Source organism: Ambystoma mexicanum, chromosome 12 (assembly GCF_040938575.1).
Source record: "Ambystoma mexicanum isolate Mex_15411 chromosome 12, UKY_AmexF1_1, whole genome shotgun sequence".
NCBI lineage: Eukaryota > Metazoa > Chordata > Amphibia > Caudata > Ambystomatidae > Ambystoma > Ambystoma mexicanum.
The window spans coordinates 626,062,985-626,080,634 of NC_090936.1; the positions used below are offsets into that span (position 1 = coordinate 626,062,985).

General features: G+C 50.0%; 1 protein-coding gene across 1 annotated transcript in view; it reads left to right on the top strand.

Moving 5' to 3' along the window:
- Positions 1-1,874: 1,874 nt before the first annotated feature.
- The window catches only part of WNT16 (Wnt family member 16), a 205,662-nt gene continuing 189,886 nt past the window's right edge, over positions 1,875-17,650 (top strand). Inside the window, exons 1-2 of the mRNA XM_069629080.1 lie at positions 1,875-2,172; positions 2,324-2,574. Of these exons, the coding sequence (XP_069485181.1) occupies positions 2,078-2,172; positions 2,324-2,574 (346 nt within the window). The 5' untranslated portion in view covers positions 1,875-2,077. The remainder of the gene's footprint in view (positions 2,173-2,323; positions 2,575-17,650) is intronic.

Below are 17,650 nucleotides of genomic sequence, written 5' to 3' on the forward strand. Positions count from 1 at the left end.
ATGTACACCCGGAACACTAAAGCATCTGATCACACGCTGTCCCACCTTCCAACAGAAACTGATTGTTCACTTTTCACATTATGCACACAACATTGAGGTTTTAAACTCAGATGTTTTCTGTGAGAGGCTATTACAAGGTTACCAGATTTCATTCACGATTAGCTTCATACAATTTTGTAAATATATTTTGAATAGGATTAATTAAAATTATAGTGTTGTCTATCTATTCTTCTTAATTTGATGTTGTATGTTTTATGAAGTGATGAATATATCTATATTTGTATATAAATTATAGGTATTTTAAGTAACGTTTAATTTTAACCAAAGCATAAAGGAATAAATACAATTTGAAAGCCCCTCTTGCTTCAGGCTGGTCCCATCATTTTGCCCAAAATAATGCAATCCCTGAATGCGATACTGGTTGGTCTGCGATTTCACCCCTAAATTACGCAATCCATGTTGTGCTGGGCTGCTGTGGCAGTTTTGAAGCAATGTAATGCAATCTGTATATTTGGGGTATGTGGTCCCACCTTTTGATAACAAAAAAGTAACCAGAATATGTGTGCCAGGCTGTTCCCTCCGTTGCACCCCTAAATAGTGTGATGAAAATATTAGAGTGGGCTAGGAAAGCCGTTTTACTCCCATAAAACATACAATCCATTTATTTTGGGTGCCATGTTTCAGCATTCATATAAACAAAATGACGCAATTATTGTATTTGAGGCGGTCTGGGCGCGCCGCTTTACCCTGAAATAATTGCAGTCTATATTTATTCAGCAGTGTAGTCTGCCGTTTTCTATCCAAAACTTCGCACCGCTCTCTTTTTCAGGTGGCCGTTTTCAGCCTGCGCGGTGTGTCTTGAGATATTATTGGGCCTGCAGCAGTGCGCGCGCATCTGGTATCCTGCTCCTCCTGGCACTCCCGCCTGCTCATGCGGTAAAGAACGGTCTTTGAAAGCGACGACAAGTTGCTCAGTCTTTCTAGCCCCAGCGCCCTGCGACTAGTTGGGCTGTGCCAAAAGTCATTGTTTAACACCTCATGCAACGTACTGTGCGCAACGTGGATAGCATTAACACGTATTAGGTAGACGTGTGCATGTGTCTGAAACTTCTGTTCCTTCACTACTGTGTCTGCTGAAGTCCAGCACTAATGAATGTGCCCTACTGTATCCATGTACTGCTTAAACAGAATTATATTTTTTTAAATATATTCCCCGGGGAGAGCGCGTGTCTTATTGAACTATCGACCACCCCTCCGGGGGTCTTTGTTTGGGAGATTGAGTTCGTTTTCATTCAAATAGATTATTCTTATGCGCGTATATATGTTCTGGGCAATACGAAAATGTCCCTCCTACCGATGCAAAATTGGGTTAATGCAATTTTATTCCCACCTGAAGGTAGACCGTAATTTACTAAAAAATGCCGCAAATGGGGTGCAAATGACCAGCCGGCGGACAATGCATATCAGCAGCTCGGCGGTTTGCATTATTGAGAATGGTGGTTCAGTTGAGCCTGCGCAGCTGCCACAGAAATCCTATCTGCTCTTTCTAGTTAGCGACTGGGTTGGCTTCAGCGTTTCATCTAGTGCCCACAATGGCTTGTGATTGCTTCAGGCTCCTCTTCCCCAAGAAAAGGTGCTCTTCTAGGCAGGGCGCGCGTCAACAACCAACACATCAAGAGTTTTCTCACTGCCATCCGTAGCCGCGTCGGGCCGTGAGAGCACTGACCAATGGCATCGAATCCACATAATCCATCCACATTCGTTCAGCCAATCGGGAGCTGGCGCTGCTCGGTGGGGTTTGGTGCTGCGTGGTCTGGGATGGATAATTAGGAAAGAAACCTTTTTTCACCTTACACTGAAGGGACGTTCTCCAAACTGTTTCGACCTGCTTTTTCCCCAGGCCTCTACCCCAGGACTATTTGTACACTTAAATATACTCTAGAAATGACAGCAACATAAGGAAGACGAGCCTGGCAGCGTGTGGTATTTTGTGAATTCATCTTTAATACAGAACCCATCTATCTGTGCCTGCTGGCAAGGGGCGCGCTTTGTCCCCCACCGAGCTACTGTCCGCGCCATGGAGGAGGGAGCCCCGCTTGGACTGCCGCGCCTGTGCGCCTTGATAACCGCCCTACTGGCCCTCTTCCCCTGCTGCTCCCAGGGGAACTGGATGTGAGTAACCTTGCCCTTCTCAGGCCGAGTGTTTTTGTTTGTTTTCGGCTTCTCTGTGCCACTTGTTTCACCTCGTGTTGTCCTCGAGCACAGCGGCTGCCCTGAGTCTGACCCCGGGATATGGTTAACAGCGGGCTCGTTTCTTTTGCAGGTGGCTGGGCATTGCCTCTTTGGGGGTGCCAGAGAAGCTGGGGTGCGCCAACCTGCCGCTGAGCGCCAGGCAGAGGGAGTTGTGCAAAAGGAAGCCCTACCTGCTGTCCAGCATCCGGGAGGGCGCGCGGCTGGGGATCCAGGAGTGCAGGAAGCAGTTCCGGCACGAGAGGTGGAACTGCTCCGCGCCCGGCGGCGGCGAGGGCCTCGCGGCCTCCCCCTTCCAGGTCTTCGGCTATGAAATGACCAGCGGTGAGTGCTCGGCCTCCCTCCTCCGGTGCCAGGTGCGTCACCCCGGCCTGCACCCTCGTTGGGAGGCTCATTTGTGCGGTGTTCACCCCCTCTGTGACAGTTCTGGAATACAAGGGTGCTCTGTGAGCGGGACTCTTACAACAAGACTCCGCAACCAGGCATGGGATTAATTTCACTTAGGTCTCTAACAACCCCCACTTCCATGATCCCCTTCCCCCCCCAAATGGTTTCACCTTCTTGTCTGTTTATGTGCGGGTGGCACCAGCCTCTGACAAAACACAGACCCGGCCATAAAAAAACTCCTTCTATGCATATAGTATACTGCAAACAAGATTCGAAATTTAAAACCACAAAACGCGTTTTTGGAAATATTTGTGGTAACGTCCATTTTAAAGTACCTTGTGCAAGTGGCAGAGGTCAAATCTACCTTGCCTACAAAGTGACATGTCATCAAACTGCCACGGGGGACTCGTCATGCCGCACCGCCCTTTGTTTATTGGGGGGCGGAGGGGAGTATTGTGCATGCTCCGGGTAGTTTTCATGTTAGTGTAGTTTTCTCGAGGGGCTGTTATTTAAATCTCCCCCAGACCATTCGTGCTGGGCCCTCTCCAGAGCAGCACGGGCGCGCGATTTGATTTTTGGTGAATGGTGACCCCACTCTCTGGGCTTCCCAAAACCAGAATACTCAACGTCCAAGGGTTTCCAGTCACACGTGTGTGGTTTCATGTTTCCCCATGCACGGCCACGCTCTTGTTTTCAGGTTCATCTCACCCTTCCTGGTATTTATGATGCTTTCGCCCTGATAGTGGATGCGACCGGCCACTCAGCAGTGGCGTCGCCAGGAATCAAATTTAGGAGGGGCACAGAGGGGGCCAAAGACAAAAGTAGGGGGGCACAGACAAAAGTAGGGGGAGAACATGGTCACTGCTCGTCTTAGGTAGGGTGGCACTAGAGGGGTACAGGGATTCACAGGGGGGCGGCCCCCCAGACCCCCCATAGCGACGCCACTGCCACTCAGACCCCGCCCGCGCCACCTCACAGAGACCCCGATTCACCTTGAGTAGAAGCTGCGCGATAGGACGGGGGCGAGGCCAGGCACTACCTCGGAATCTCACCGTGCCGCGCATCCAAGGGGAATGTAGTTCCCCTCCGCCTGAAACTTGGTGTGGGGGCAGAGGGGCTCCTCCTGGCTCACCAATCACACCAGAGGGCCGTGCATTAACCTGGTCACGGTATGAGCATTGGATGACCGCGTGCATTCATATGTCCATGCGAATGTACACCGTGACCCCGCTTTGGCCTCTGACACGCAGCCCTTTGTTGGACAGTGAATCCAACCGCTGCACTGGGCATGGGAAGAGAGAGGCTGTTGAGTGTGAGTGCAGACCAAAACGCGCAGGTCCGGATGAAGATGTGTGGGTTCCGTTTCAACATGATGGTTGGGGGTCCCCCTGCTTAGAGCGAAACGAGTCTGATTCACCCGTGGGGTGCATACATTATAATGGAGTCAAAGATATGGTTAAGAGCCACTGATTATCACGAGACGCCCGGACAGCCAGCAGGGAGTTTAAAACACTTAGGGTCTGATTCACGGAAGCGTTTCATAATGGCGCAAACCCATAGGAAAACGTTCTGTGAATCAGGCCCCAAATGCCAGCAGATGAGCTCTAAACCATTCTTTGTAAAAAAAAAATGGCTGATGTGAAGGAACCAGATGAAAATGTTGAAAGGCCCGGACACCGTCCACGAGCGTGTGGGAGCGGTGTGCGTCTCTCTCAGCGGGACATGACGCAAGCAGGCACTATATGAGGCAGGGCAGGCCCTCGACCTTTTCTGCTGTTCCAATGATCACATGCCTCTGAGCCAGTTCAAAGGCTCTGACTAGTGCAAAGGTATTACCCACGCCAACCTCAAAGCGCTGCCCCATTAAAACCCTCCATGAGCAGCTGGGCGTGCATTAGGCAGCCCACCGAGAATGCAGTGCATGTGCTTTGATGTGACCCCAGCACCCAGGAAGCATTTCGTCCCGGACAGGTGGCTAACTTTTAAAAGCAAATATGCGGACGGGTCTCTTTCATGGGTTAAGCCACGTCCCTGATTCTTGGTTTATAGCATCTGGGCGATTAAACGGCTTTAAACGGAATACACGGTTCCCACCAGTGCCGCCGGGAGCAGTGCGGCTGTCCGCGATTGTTCAAAGTCCTGACATTATAAGAATAGTAAAAAAAAGACCTGTCTCAAAGGACGCGTTTTACAGGCAGTCGCCTTATATGGGGCAGGCGCATAAAGTCGCCTGCCCCGTGGGCTTTGAAGGTGACAGCAGCCCCCGGAGACCTTGATCTAACAGACCTTGATCTTTCTTCTTTAATGGCCACAGCCGTTGTCAACCAAAAGCAAACCTCCCCCCGTTGCCGACGTGTAGTTGTTGACATGAATGCCACACGTTTTCGTTCAAGAAACAGGGCCAGGGCAATAGGACATTGCAGAAGGGCCAGCGCAACACGGCAGCGTGGCCCGGATGTGGATCGACAAGAGCTAGTTTGATGAGTGGTGCACCGCTGGGCGGATAGCTTTGATGAGTGGTGCACCGTGCAGGGGATAGGTTTGATGAGTGATGCACCATGCATGGGATAGGTTTGATGAGTGGTGCTCCATGCATGGGATAGGTTTGATGAGTGCTGGACCATGCAGCAGATAGCTTTGATGAGTGGTGCACCGTGCATGCAGGGGATAGCTTTGATGAGTGGTGCACCGTGCATGCAGGGGATAGCTTTGATGAGTGGTGCACCGTGCATGCAGGGGATAGTTTTGATGAGTGGTGCACCATGCATGCAGGGGATAGCTTTGACCAATGGCAGTGGGGCCTCTATGTTCTTTAAAATGCATCCCCTTGTAAAACTCAAAGGGCCTGCCTTATTCACAAAACGTGTTTCAATGGGTTGAAAAACAATCACGCTCGAAGAATATATCTACAAAATTCACGAATTTCGATTTGGCAAATGTGAGTCAAAGTTAATGCTGCTCTGGCTTTATTTTTGTCCCAGTTAAGCCGACCTCTCACATGAAAGAAACCCATATGTGTAAGTCACACTTTCTTGCCCACCTTCCGTCCATTTAATTTCTGGGAATGCTGCCTTTCCCTTGGTAACCATCTAATGTAGGTTAGCTAAATTCCTGCTCAATAAGCACCCACAATGAAAACAAATACAATCTGGAATGCTGGTTAGATAGCTCTGCGGGTTGAGCCTAGCTGCTGCAATCTGTGTGATCGGCAGGTTCGAATACCGGCAAGGCCACCCTTTCATCCTTTCGAGGTCCATTCAATGAATACCAACTTCATTTGGATGATAATTGTATGCAAATATGTTCTATGTACAGTCAGGACAGTCCCTTTCACAATTAGCGTAACACGTGAAAGGAGACTCGTATGCGCTATTTCATTGTAATTTACAGGATTTAGAGAATTGTCAGTAAACAGAAGGCCATAAAACGTCAGTCTTATTTACAGGCCCACTTAAGGCACCTCGGTGACTTTTGGGCACTCGCTGCAGGATAGACATGCATTTCTGAAATGATCACATGAGAATTACTTTCGAGGGCGACGTTGACATCGGCTTTCATGATCTGGCACAATTTTGAATAATGCCCACCTTCACCTGCTTTGGCATTTATGTAGGAGGGGGCTTTGGTGGAGGGGTAAGGTTGTTGCCCAATCTGTTTCCCACCTGCCTGCTCTTTGGTGTAAACACGCACGGAACCAGCGATGCAACGTGTGCGTTGTTGTGAGTCGCAACAGTGTGACTCCGATGCGTGCGTGGCAATTTAAAACCCTTTCTATGCATGGCCGCTGATTTTCAAATCAAACCTGCACACGGTGGTTAATAATAAATCACACACAGTGATGCTGTTGCGGTGGACAAATGCGTGCTCCAACACAGTGTGAGAGTGCATTCTTAGGGGAGCATGTAGCGCTTCACAAAATTGGAGCGTTTTTCATTTTATTCTATGAAATAATGTTTTCTGCATATTGCTGCTGCGCAGTTCTCTGTTGGATTTCCGCCTTTTCACTGTAGTTCGTGCTTTATGAGTCATTTGTACACATAGCAATGGGACCCCTGACTCAAATGCAAGAATAGACCCATGTGTGTTACTGGCGCGTGCGTGCCTACATTGATCCGCATTAGTGATCACTGCACCAAAACTGTGACCCGACGTTACGCCTAGGAAAAACATATGCAGAGTATGTCACCCAATATCATGTCACTTGAAGGCGCCTTTACCGTGTGTGACAAGGTCATGTATGACTTGCAGTGCTCTTAAGTGTTTAGGCAGACTCAGAACCAGCTGCATTTTCACGCTTTTTAGAAGCCCCGGTAGCGTGTTGGTGGTGGCCAATGTGTCAGGATATCCTAGGCCCTTGCTATGGAGGCTCCCTCAATGTCTGGGAATCCTGCATAGCAGGGCCATCCCCTACTTTGGCCTCCCGCCACAGACACAGAGGCCATAAGTACTTTCAAAATAATGACCACAGAGACAATGTATACTTTTTGGAAACAGCAGATCACTGCTGATTGGAGTCAACAAACAAAAATTGGGGGGCGGTCCCAGCCTCCTTTAGCACAATGGCCTTCAGGACATTTTAAGGTGGCCCTTTTGCTTTCCCAGGCTTTCACCAGTATTTTATTGTCCTCAGGTGACCCATGTCACTTCCGGTTTGTAAAGTAGCGCACATCCACCTCTGGTTACCATCTGCCAGGCAGTAGCTCCTATGCCCTTGCTTGGAGCAAATAAACCCGGGACCACTGCATTCAGTTGCTGCAGAATCTCATCTGTCCGTAAGGGAGTCAGTGCCCGTCGAACCCCGAACCTGGCTCGAGCGCTGCCATCGGGTACCGCTCACAGCCAAAACAGTGCTGGGACCAGCCCGTAACTCTGCAACGCTTTGGGGGTGGCTTCCCAGCTGGACCCAAACAGTAAGTCATACTCACCCTATGAACCTACTCGCACCCAACCTTTTAATGACCAAATTATTTGTATGAGAAAAATGTCTTGCCCTTTGGTGGTCGGGTGTACACTATCACGCTCAAAATGCTCCTGCTGCTGCCCCAGTAACCAATGCCTAATACATCTAAGTCCTCCTCCTTTAGCACATTTCTCCATGCTCCTGTTTAACCTCCTTCTAGATTTCTCCATCGTAGCATTGGAGAGGGCGCCCCCGCCACTGCTGCTGGGACACTATTTCAGACCAAATAATGTCTGTGCCTGGCAGCTGTTGTGCCAAGATCCTCAATGCCACCTGCATCTCTGCCAATTGACGTCCCCACCCTAAAGTTGCGAGATCGTTCCAGACAAAATGCAAAACTAAAATGTCGGGTGCTGTCCTCAATTGCAAGGGCCTGTCCACAACAATGAATGCCAACTCCTGCCCAGTGTGCCCAACCAAACAACTTCTGTGCTTTTCATCCCCCTATTCCACTGCTGCACTCTCCTCTCAGCCCGTGACACAAACAAGTGCCCCATAAATCACAAAACGCCACCTGCCGATACAGTGAAACGTGTCACAAATTATTAAACATCACCATAGGACAATGGACAGTAGCATACATTCCTTCTGCAATAAAGCAAAGGTCGTCAGTGCACCTCTACCATTACTATAAAAATTACTGCTGGACCTATCATTGTTAACCCTTCAAAGGGTGTGTTGGGTTGCCACCTCCGATAGCGGTCAGAATCCCATCTACCCATGCTCTGAATTGTTGGCGAAGGCATCCCCTGTAAGAAGGCTGTGGTGGTGGCCCCCATCCTAAAGCTGTGGGAGGTCCAGCCCTTGCCATGGTTTCCCTCTTTCCTTAGGGTGGCTGATAAAACCTTGCGAAACTGGTAAATAGTCAGCGGGGCTCAACTGTCATGAACTTGTAAGTGTGCACCCCCGCAGAGCCCTGCTGGCCAGATGAAGCTTCATTAGCTGAACAGGGCAGTTGTCCCTGCAGGGCGACCAGAACAAGGTGACCCACTTTCTTTTCCCCTCCCTATCTGTCTTAGATTTTTGAAACCTGATCCTCAGCCCCTCTACGTACGGTACTTGTGATGGTAAAGGCTACATCCCCTGCTATCAGGGCCTTCTCTGACTGATTATCTTTGCTGGCTGTGACCAGTTTGCTGACCCGGAAAGCCACACAAAATGACAGAGCAAAAGCAAACCTAAATAATGGAGGCACCATTTTATTTACTAAGCAGCCATTGGACGTTTTCCAAGGTGGTCTTGCCTTTAGAGAGGTTGTTGTCTAGTTCGCTAATTAGTCCCTCCACCGTTTAATCTGCAAGTGCCCTTTGTTGTATCAATTTCAATGCCCAAAAAAGTTATAAACTCAATAGGGACCTGCGTTTTTTCCGGTACCAGCAGGATACCCATCCTGGCCATCAGACTATGAAAGGATGCCAGCGTGTGCGCACAATCACCAGACCCCTTCTTACCCATGAAAAGGAAATCATCTAGGTAGTGGATGATACTTCCCCACCGCTCCTCGCTGTGCACAGCCCACTCTAAAAAATTACTAAAAGCCCTAAAGAATGCACAGGACACCGAGCAGCCAATGGGCATACACTTTTCAATGTAAAGCCTGCCTTCCTACTGAAACCCTAGTAGGTGGAAACTGTTGTGTGCACTGGCAGGAGCCAGAACACAGATCCAATATCTACTTTGGCCAGCAGGGCCCCTCTGCCAGTACTGGCCACTAGGTCCATGGCCTGGTCAAAGGAGACATTGTACACTGAGCAGTGCGTAGGGTGAAGCCAGTCGTTGACCGAGTCCTATTTTGGGCAGTATAGGTGATGTATCCTCCTGAAGTTCCTCTGCTCCTTCTTGGGAACAATGCCCAAAGGGCAAACAAAGAAATTGGGTGGGGAGGGAGGTGAAGGGGCCTGCCACCATGCCCAGTTCCAATTCTTTCTTTATCTTCTCTTTAACCACTGCAAGCTGTTTCAATGCTGAGGCACATTCTTTGAAACCCTCACCATCAGCGGCCCCTCATAAGGTATTTGGAAACCATCTTTGTCCTTCGGATATGCATTTAAAAATTCATGCAGGACTAGTCTGTAAACCGTGGAGGGGCCTTTTTCCCATTTGGGCCTATCAAGCACCTCTGTGTTGCCCTGTACCCCTGCTCCCCCATCAGACCTGTAACATTTGGCCGCTCGGTGTCCTCCCCCACACTTGGATCATTCGTGGGGGAATCTGCACTTTGTACCCCAACTGCTTGACTCCCCCATTAAATAACCTACACAAGTTGTCAAATGTTCTTTTGGTCTTGAGCCATTACCGTGCGGATTGGCCTTGTGTGCCTGTTCCATTCCCCTTGGTGCCGGGGGTCCATGACGAAAGGGCCACCAGCTCCCTCTCTGTCTGTGCTCCTTCCTACCAAACCACGCTCTGCGTGTGACCTTCCCCTCTTCTCCAGGCTGCCCCTGTCCCCACCCTTGTATGACACCCAACCATCCATGTACTTTTGGTCCCATGTCATATCAGGAAGCAGCGCCATCTTGGATCTAAAATCCTGGTCTTAATCTACCGAACCTGTGAAGCCATACCTCTTTTGCTCATTGACGATAGTGTCCCTATATTTTCACAACACAATCCCCTGCTCAGGAAAAATGTCCATCATTACTGCTGCCAAGAAAGAAAATGCCTTGATCCAGTTAGCTATATTCTCTTCTGCCTTATTTCTCTTCTGCCTCTTATCTTTCTCCTTGCTCACAGTAATATCGTCCCTCCATCTCTACTGGCAGCAAAGAAAATATCTTTAAATAAAGGGGATACCTGCAATCTGAACCCTGGTCCTTCAGGTATAGTACAAAGCACAACAAATGACTGACTGACGACCTCACAAACTGTTTGTAAATTATAAAACAAACTGCAAATTGCCACTCTCAGCAAGGACAGGATCAGAATGAATAGAAGTGGAATAAGTAATTGTAAAGATCTGTGTAGGACCAGATTGTGACTACACATTGTTGAATTGGCCATCCAGGTTTTATGTATAGTAGTATGAATAAAGGATTGAGAGTTTTTGGATGCCTGAGTTGTGCAAGATTAGAGTATTGTTTTCTAATGTTTTAATGTCTATATATAGACACATGTATTTTGTGGATTAATTGAATAAAATGTTGCTTTGAATTGAAATAGTGAAGTGTGCCATCCCGATCCACTGGTCCATTTTTTGTGCTTAGCAAAGAAAATATGTCAACGTTTTCCCTCGCCCATAATCGCTCCTTAACCTGCTTGGGAATGTGTCACACTAGAGTAGACCTGTCTGACAGCAGTGGGGCGATGGTCACAAGGGGGCTGCACTGCACCATACTCCATGTTCCCGCCTGCAAACCCCCCATGTCAGGCCCACCCTCAACATTTAAAGTGGGTCCGTGCACCCCTGCTATCATATTTGACTGTTGTGGTGTGGGAACAACTCGGACCAATGTCGGGGCTACTCCCCCTTTCTCACCTTGTCCCCTAAACTCACCCAATCCTGTGACAACCTGTTGCTGCAATGATGCTTAAGTGACCGCGGTTGTGCCAGACAGTCCCACTGCATTCAGAATGGTCAGTGCCCCCATGATCCCCACGGTTGCACCAGGCACTGGGGGGCCCTCCCAAATTGTCCTTGCAGTTCCTTCGGTGGCTGCACAACTCCCTGCAACATCCTCAGCATTTCTTCAAATGCCCTTCCTATAGCCCCATTTCCCAACTCGTTACATGTTGGCAGCTCAACTGCTCCACTTATTGCCCCATTTCCCAACTCATTACCTGTCTGCAGTTCCTCCAGCTGTCCTGCAAAAAAGGGTTTGTGCGGGATCTCCCACAACCTGCAAGAACAACTGCCCCTGTATCTTTGCCGCGGCTGCCTTACCCCTAGGTTGACGTACTGCCCTCTTTCTTTTTGGTTGCTCTTTGATGGGCATCACTGTCGGCGGCGGGGTGTCTATCAGGATGGGTGGGCAGGTCTGCGCTTTAACTACCTGCTTGTGTGTAGGCACCTCATGCTTCTCCTCCAGCACCTTTTTGCCCTACCTTTACCCTTGCTGTGCACTCTCTCTTGAAAGAGTGCCCATATCTCGGCCTCATCCTCAAAATCGTGCCACTGGCGCTGATTGGAGCTACCCTCAATGCTGGCGAACATGTCTGGAGACCCTTCTCTTGTCATTCAGAATGAACCTGTGATGATTGGAGTAAACATTAGCTGTTATAACGTGTATATCGTGCAATTGTCCATCACGGTTGCATAAAACATTCCAGAACCATGCACTATTATTTGGACTTTACACATACAGTTTCCTTGAGGTCAACTTCTTTACACTAGTGATGTGGCAACTTCCTTCTCCAGTGAGTTTTGAAACAGAAAAAACAAGATATTTCGGCTGTGCTTCTGTGTCATGTCCGACCTGAAACGGCCCTCTGTTTTTGCAATATATCTTTCTACCTGTGATAGCACAAAACATTCATGTTATTGCAAGACATTCAGATGGTATAACAGTTGCTTTCTTCACCCAGGCATTCGTCATAGTACGAAGTCATCTGGGTCTGTCCTTTTCTTGCAAGCAAACTTCACTGCAAAACTTCCAAGACCTTTTCCTTGTTGCCAAAATCTTCATGCATTGTGCGATGTACTGTGCCAGCGTTGCCAGATGCTTAAAAAGGCACCCAGTGCAATCTAATTTACATTACGTATATAGCCCACTCCGCCACAATTATCCTATAAGCAACAGTCAGTGGAGAAACTTTGCTGAAAATGTTGGGGGGGGACATGTCCTCTGAAGAAAAGATGCCCCATTCAAATGAATGGCGACAAAATAGAGGAGGAGTCTTTCAAGTGCTCCCCTGAGCTGGCGTAGCAGGAGAAGGCGCGGCATGCAGGCTTTTGATGTAAAAGACGCCCACAGCGGTGGGCTTAATGCACCACTCCGCCGCAGGTGCCTTTGACAAAAGGCACCATTAACCCCCCACCACACCAGCTCGGAAGAGTCTTTCAAGGACTCCCAAGAGCTGGCGTAGTGGCAGAAGGCATGGCAGGCGCCTCATTGTCATTAAATGCACCCGCGGCTGCGGGCTTGTTCAATGACAATGGGCTGCTGACGCGTTCTATTACCTCCTCGCCGAATTATTTTTGAAACTTTAAGATTCCTACAGATTTTTGGTCACAGAATGTTGGCATGTATACGCTGGTGCGGCAAAGCATCAGACAAACATGCACTGCTCGTAAAAACATGGTGCAGGCGGCATTGCGCAATATGCAATAGCATTAGTAATCCTGAAAAACATTTTCAGAAAGAACAGTCCTTGGAATGCACCGAACATCTATACCTAAGCACACAGGTGCACATTTTGTAAAAACAAAGGCCTCTCCTCATGGCCTTTCGGCCTCTGCATGTATCTCAACTCTGCCTCCAGTTTTATCTCTTCTCCGCCACAGCCTCAGATGCATCTCCCTTTATAAAAAACCTGGTCAAAAAATGGTAGCGCTGCATAGCCAAGCATGGATGCCTGTTGCATGAAATACACTCACTTGGAAATTAAAAAGGAATGTGCCCGTCGTGGACTGAGCATGAGTGGCCAGGGCTAAGAGGACCTGTCAACTCTAGAACTGGTCTATGGTGATCTACGCTGGTTGAAAATAAAGTTGATGTTCATGTTCTGGTTTATACCCTTGGCATGGGATGTTAAGTCCGCAGCACGTTACGGTGCTGTCATGTGAGTGTGGCTCGGGACCACAGCGTGCCGTATGTTGCGACGGCTGTGGTCATGTGTGTTATACAAATAAAAGGGGTGAGCGGCTTCCTGCTCGCCAGTTGCTGCCCCAGCATAACGGGCTCTGCGTCGGTTATTTTGTGTTCATAGCATTAGGGCCTGGTTCCCCAGACCACTATCGTTGGGGCCCGGCTTCCCAGACCACTAGCATCGGGGCCCCGCCTCCCCTGACCCTACAACAACTGGTGACGAGGATCAGAGTGTGTGTGTGTGTGTGTGTGTGTGTGTGTGAGAGAGAGAGAGAGTGTGCGACTGTGAGTGTGTGTGTATGAGCTCCTGGCAGCGGATACCTCCCGCGACGCAGCCCGGCCATCCCGGCATGTCAGGAGGCCTCCGGAGGAGGGAGATGGTTCCTGTATCCCCAGGGGTGGGGGCTTGTAAAGGAGGATTTGTGTGGCGCAGCGTGCCAGGAAACAAATGCTGGTAGCCTCTGATCCCTGCCGCGGCTCACCCTCAGAGTGCTCATGCAGCGGGGAAGAGAAACTGCAGGCAGCAGTCCTGGTCGGTGGTGAACTGAGGTGAAACACGCCAGCCACCCCTCTCCCCCCCACCTCCCATCAACCCTGGCAGTCAGGAGGGTGGGGGGCAGGGGGCAGAAATTGTAGGGTCAGAGGAGCGGCAGGCACCAGCCCTGGTCGACCTGTGAGGAGAGGCGAGGCATGACAGCCGCCCTCCCAGCGCCCCTGGCAGGAAGGAGAGCAGGAGGAAGGAAAGAGGCACAGGGGACCCCATCAGCTCTGTCTGTGCAGCTCTCACTTGGAGAGTGATTGTGCGGCAGGGGCGAAAACAGAGACAACACGCACCGGGACAGCTCCGTAGTCCACACCTGCAGAGGGACCAAACACAGTGCCCTCACCAGAACATCTTTACACCCATTAGCCCGACAGCCACAAGAGGCGCTCGACAGCGAAGAAGGGCACAAGCCAGTGCCAAGTCAGGAAATAGCGGTATGCTGCGGGGGTCAATGTTCACCAACATAGGCAGGGGGACAGATGCCCATGGGGCTGGACTTACTCCACCAGGGTGTCCCAACTTCATGACACCCAGCCCAAGCCCCCGGGGCACTGTACTATCCGCAGGCACATCATTCCACAGCCACCTGCTGCCAGAGTTGGACATGACAGCAAGTCCTACAACGTTAGGCCCAAGCTGGGCACATTGGCTCGAACGGCTGGACATGTTCTTGGCGGTGGCGGAGATTGATGACGCAAAAGAGAAGACTCTACTGCTACTGTACCCTGGGAGGGAGGAGCATATGCTATACTAAGGGCTGCTGCCGGAGGACGGGTCATACCGAGCGGCGGGGAGAGCCCTGTCGGACTACTTTGACCCCATGGCCAATGTAGACTATAAAACGTTCCAACTCTGGCAGGCAGCGCAGGGGGCCAACAAGTCCATAGATGCATTTTACTCCAGGCTGCTCCAGCTAGCAGCGAAGTGCATATTTGTCAATGAAGAAGGGGAGCTAAGTGGCCAAATAATTCAGAAGTGCTTGTCGAACAAGCTGAGAACCCATAGATTTAAAGAACCCAGGATTCCGCTGATGCCCATCCTCGAGTTAGCAAGGGCCCAGGAACTGGCCGAATCCCGATCAACCCAAATGGAGCCAGCCATGAAAGGGGTGCAGTTAGAGGAGGTGCACGCCGTTAGAGTACAGAAAAAGAAGACCGCTGTGGGGTTGGCTTGGGCCATGCTCCAAAAATAAAAACAAGGAAGAAGTACCGCGACCGTGCCAGTTCTGTGGCAGGGGCTGCCACATGCAGGGACATGTTCAGCGGTCCGGCAGCAATGTGGGCGGTGTCACAAGGTAGGGCACTACTCAAAGTGCTGCCAAGCCTCCTAGGTTTCAATTAGCAAGGAAGGAGAGCTATCGAGAAATCGCAGGAACGAGGCGGCCGTGGCGCTCCTGGTAGAAGAGGCCAACAGGGAGGATCAGTATTTAAGGGGCTCAGAGACCAGGTGTAAGCAATAGTCTCACTGGACTGGGACTATGATACCAAAGAGGTGTTTTTCCTGATGGCGTAGGAACCAGAGATACCAGAAGGTGACCCATGGCAAGAGCCGGAGGCCCAAGCCAAAGGCTAAGGGACAGCCGGATGGAAGGGACGAAAGAAAAAGGTCCAGAAGCCCTGTGCCCGTCGTGGACTGAGCATGAGTGGTCAGGGCTAAGAGGACCTGTCAACTGTAGAACTGGTTTATGGTGGTCTACGCTGGTTGAAAATAAAGTTGATGTTCATATTCTGGTTTATACCCTTGGCATGGGATGTTAAGTCCGCAGCACGTTACGGTGCTATCATGTGAGTGTGGCTCGTGGCCACAGCACGCCATATGTTGTGACAGCTGTGGTCACGTGTGTTATGCAAATAAAAGGGGCGATCGGCTTCCCGCTTGCCAGTTACTGCACCTGCATAACAGACTCTGCATCAGTTATTTTATGTGTTCATACCGTCGGGGCCTGGCCTCCTGATACCACTACTATTAGGTCCTGGCATCCACGGAGCCTACAACACCGCCATGGTGACAAAAACCCTGTGGCACCATGCACAGCCAGCTCCTCGCTCACTCCTGTTACAAGCACATAATCCTGACAAGCAAAGTACCATGCGGCAACAAAAAAAACTAAATTGAAATACTGTGAAACCGGGAAGCCTGTGGTGCCGCTGTGATGCAAATTGCCAATCAACTGATGCCCCTCAGCCCTTGGAAACAAGCATGCGGGCGAAAGCCGCCACGCAGCGGAAACCTTCATCTAAAGCGAAGAGGCTGTACAATGCCCTCTGCAGCCCAGGGCGGTTCAGCAACCAATTACTAATAGCAATGTCCTAGTCGTGTGGCCCGAAAGCCACTGTGCCCGCACCTCAGGGCAACAATGTGCGCAGGAGACGCACATACGGCATGGGCGCCGCCACCCCTCAGCATGCTGCACCTGGAAAACTGCCATTGCTGCTGGGCCCAACAAAATGGTAACTATAGAGATTCTGCGGTCCCAACTTTTATTAGTGCGAACCACGGTGGGGTGCTAGGACCATGTTCTCCCTTATTCTACCCCCTCCCCCACAATGTTGGGAAAGCGCATGCAGTCACAAGCCCGTCGCACAGCATGTGCAATTGTTTACGAAATGGTATTCTAATATTACATGAAAACCAAATGCATTCGACATTAGAGCGGGTGAAGCAGCCCCAGTCATCAAATACGGACCAGAGCACACTACTACCCTGCTTACCGAAGCCCCAGGCCCCATTGGGGTGGCACAGCTGCCATTAACAATGGGTTTTGCGGCCCCCGACCACTGGCTCTTAAAAATTAATGCGAGGCCTAAAGCGCGAGAAACAGGCGTAAGTGCAGCGCAAATTCAATAATTAAAACACACGCTTGCAGATGCACAGGCGGCCCTAATGCTGCAAAGCTATCACTGCTGAGCCCCATACTGCAGCCTCTTTTAGCACGGGTGTGGCCCACAGGTGCCCCACGCACCCTCCCGACAGGGAGCCTGATGCCCAACCTTCAGAGGAGGTGTTGGTTGGCATAATGCCTCCGGCGAGGGCCGGCGTGTAGTACACCAGACCTCTTTAACTCTGAGCCTTCCTGAATTAAAAAAGAAGTGCCTTCTGGATATGGAGCAACGTTCCTACCCCTGCTGCCGAGGCTGCAAAGTGGACACGTCTTTGCAGCCCCAGACTTTTAAGTGTTCCCCTGAGCCCAGAGCAGGTTTTGTGCCGTTCCAAGGGAACGCCCCTTCTGCTTCCTTCAGGAGACGTGAGGCATTGTTCACCCCTGGGGGGGGGGGGGGGGGGGGGCAGCAGGGAGGCTTCCTATGAAGGCTGTCCCTCTAGCACTCCTCCCGGGGGCTAGCCGTCCCCTGAGTGGGAGGACGGTGGTAACTGTTGTTTTTTTTAGTTATATTAAGGAGAGAAGCTTGGTTCATTTCTTTTTATTAACTATTTTAGACAGGGGTTTAACAAAACAAAATGGTTGTTTGTTCACCAAGGAGAGCTAGGCGATATTACATAAAAGGTATTCCTTTTTCTAGCTTTAGGATACTGATGTGGAAAAAAAACAAAACAAAAAATAAAAGATACTGATGTGGGGTATAGGGAAAAGGTAGCACACCTTAGTACTGAGCTTTGCAGCCAGGAACATATCTTCTGTAATGTGATGTAATTCATGTTTTCTCTATCCCACCCTTACAATATACTGGGTTGCAAAGTTAAGTTTATATACCTTCACTAGTGCAGCTTTTTAAAAAAGGGGTACTGCCGTCATAAAATATCTGATTG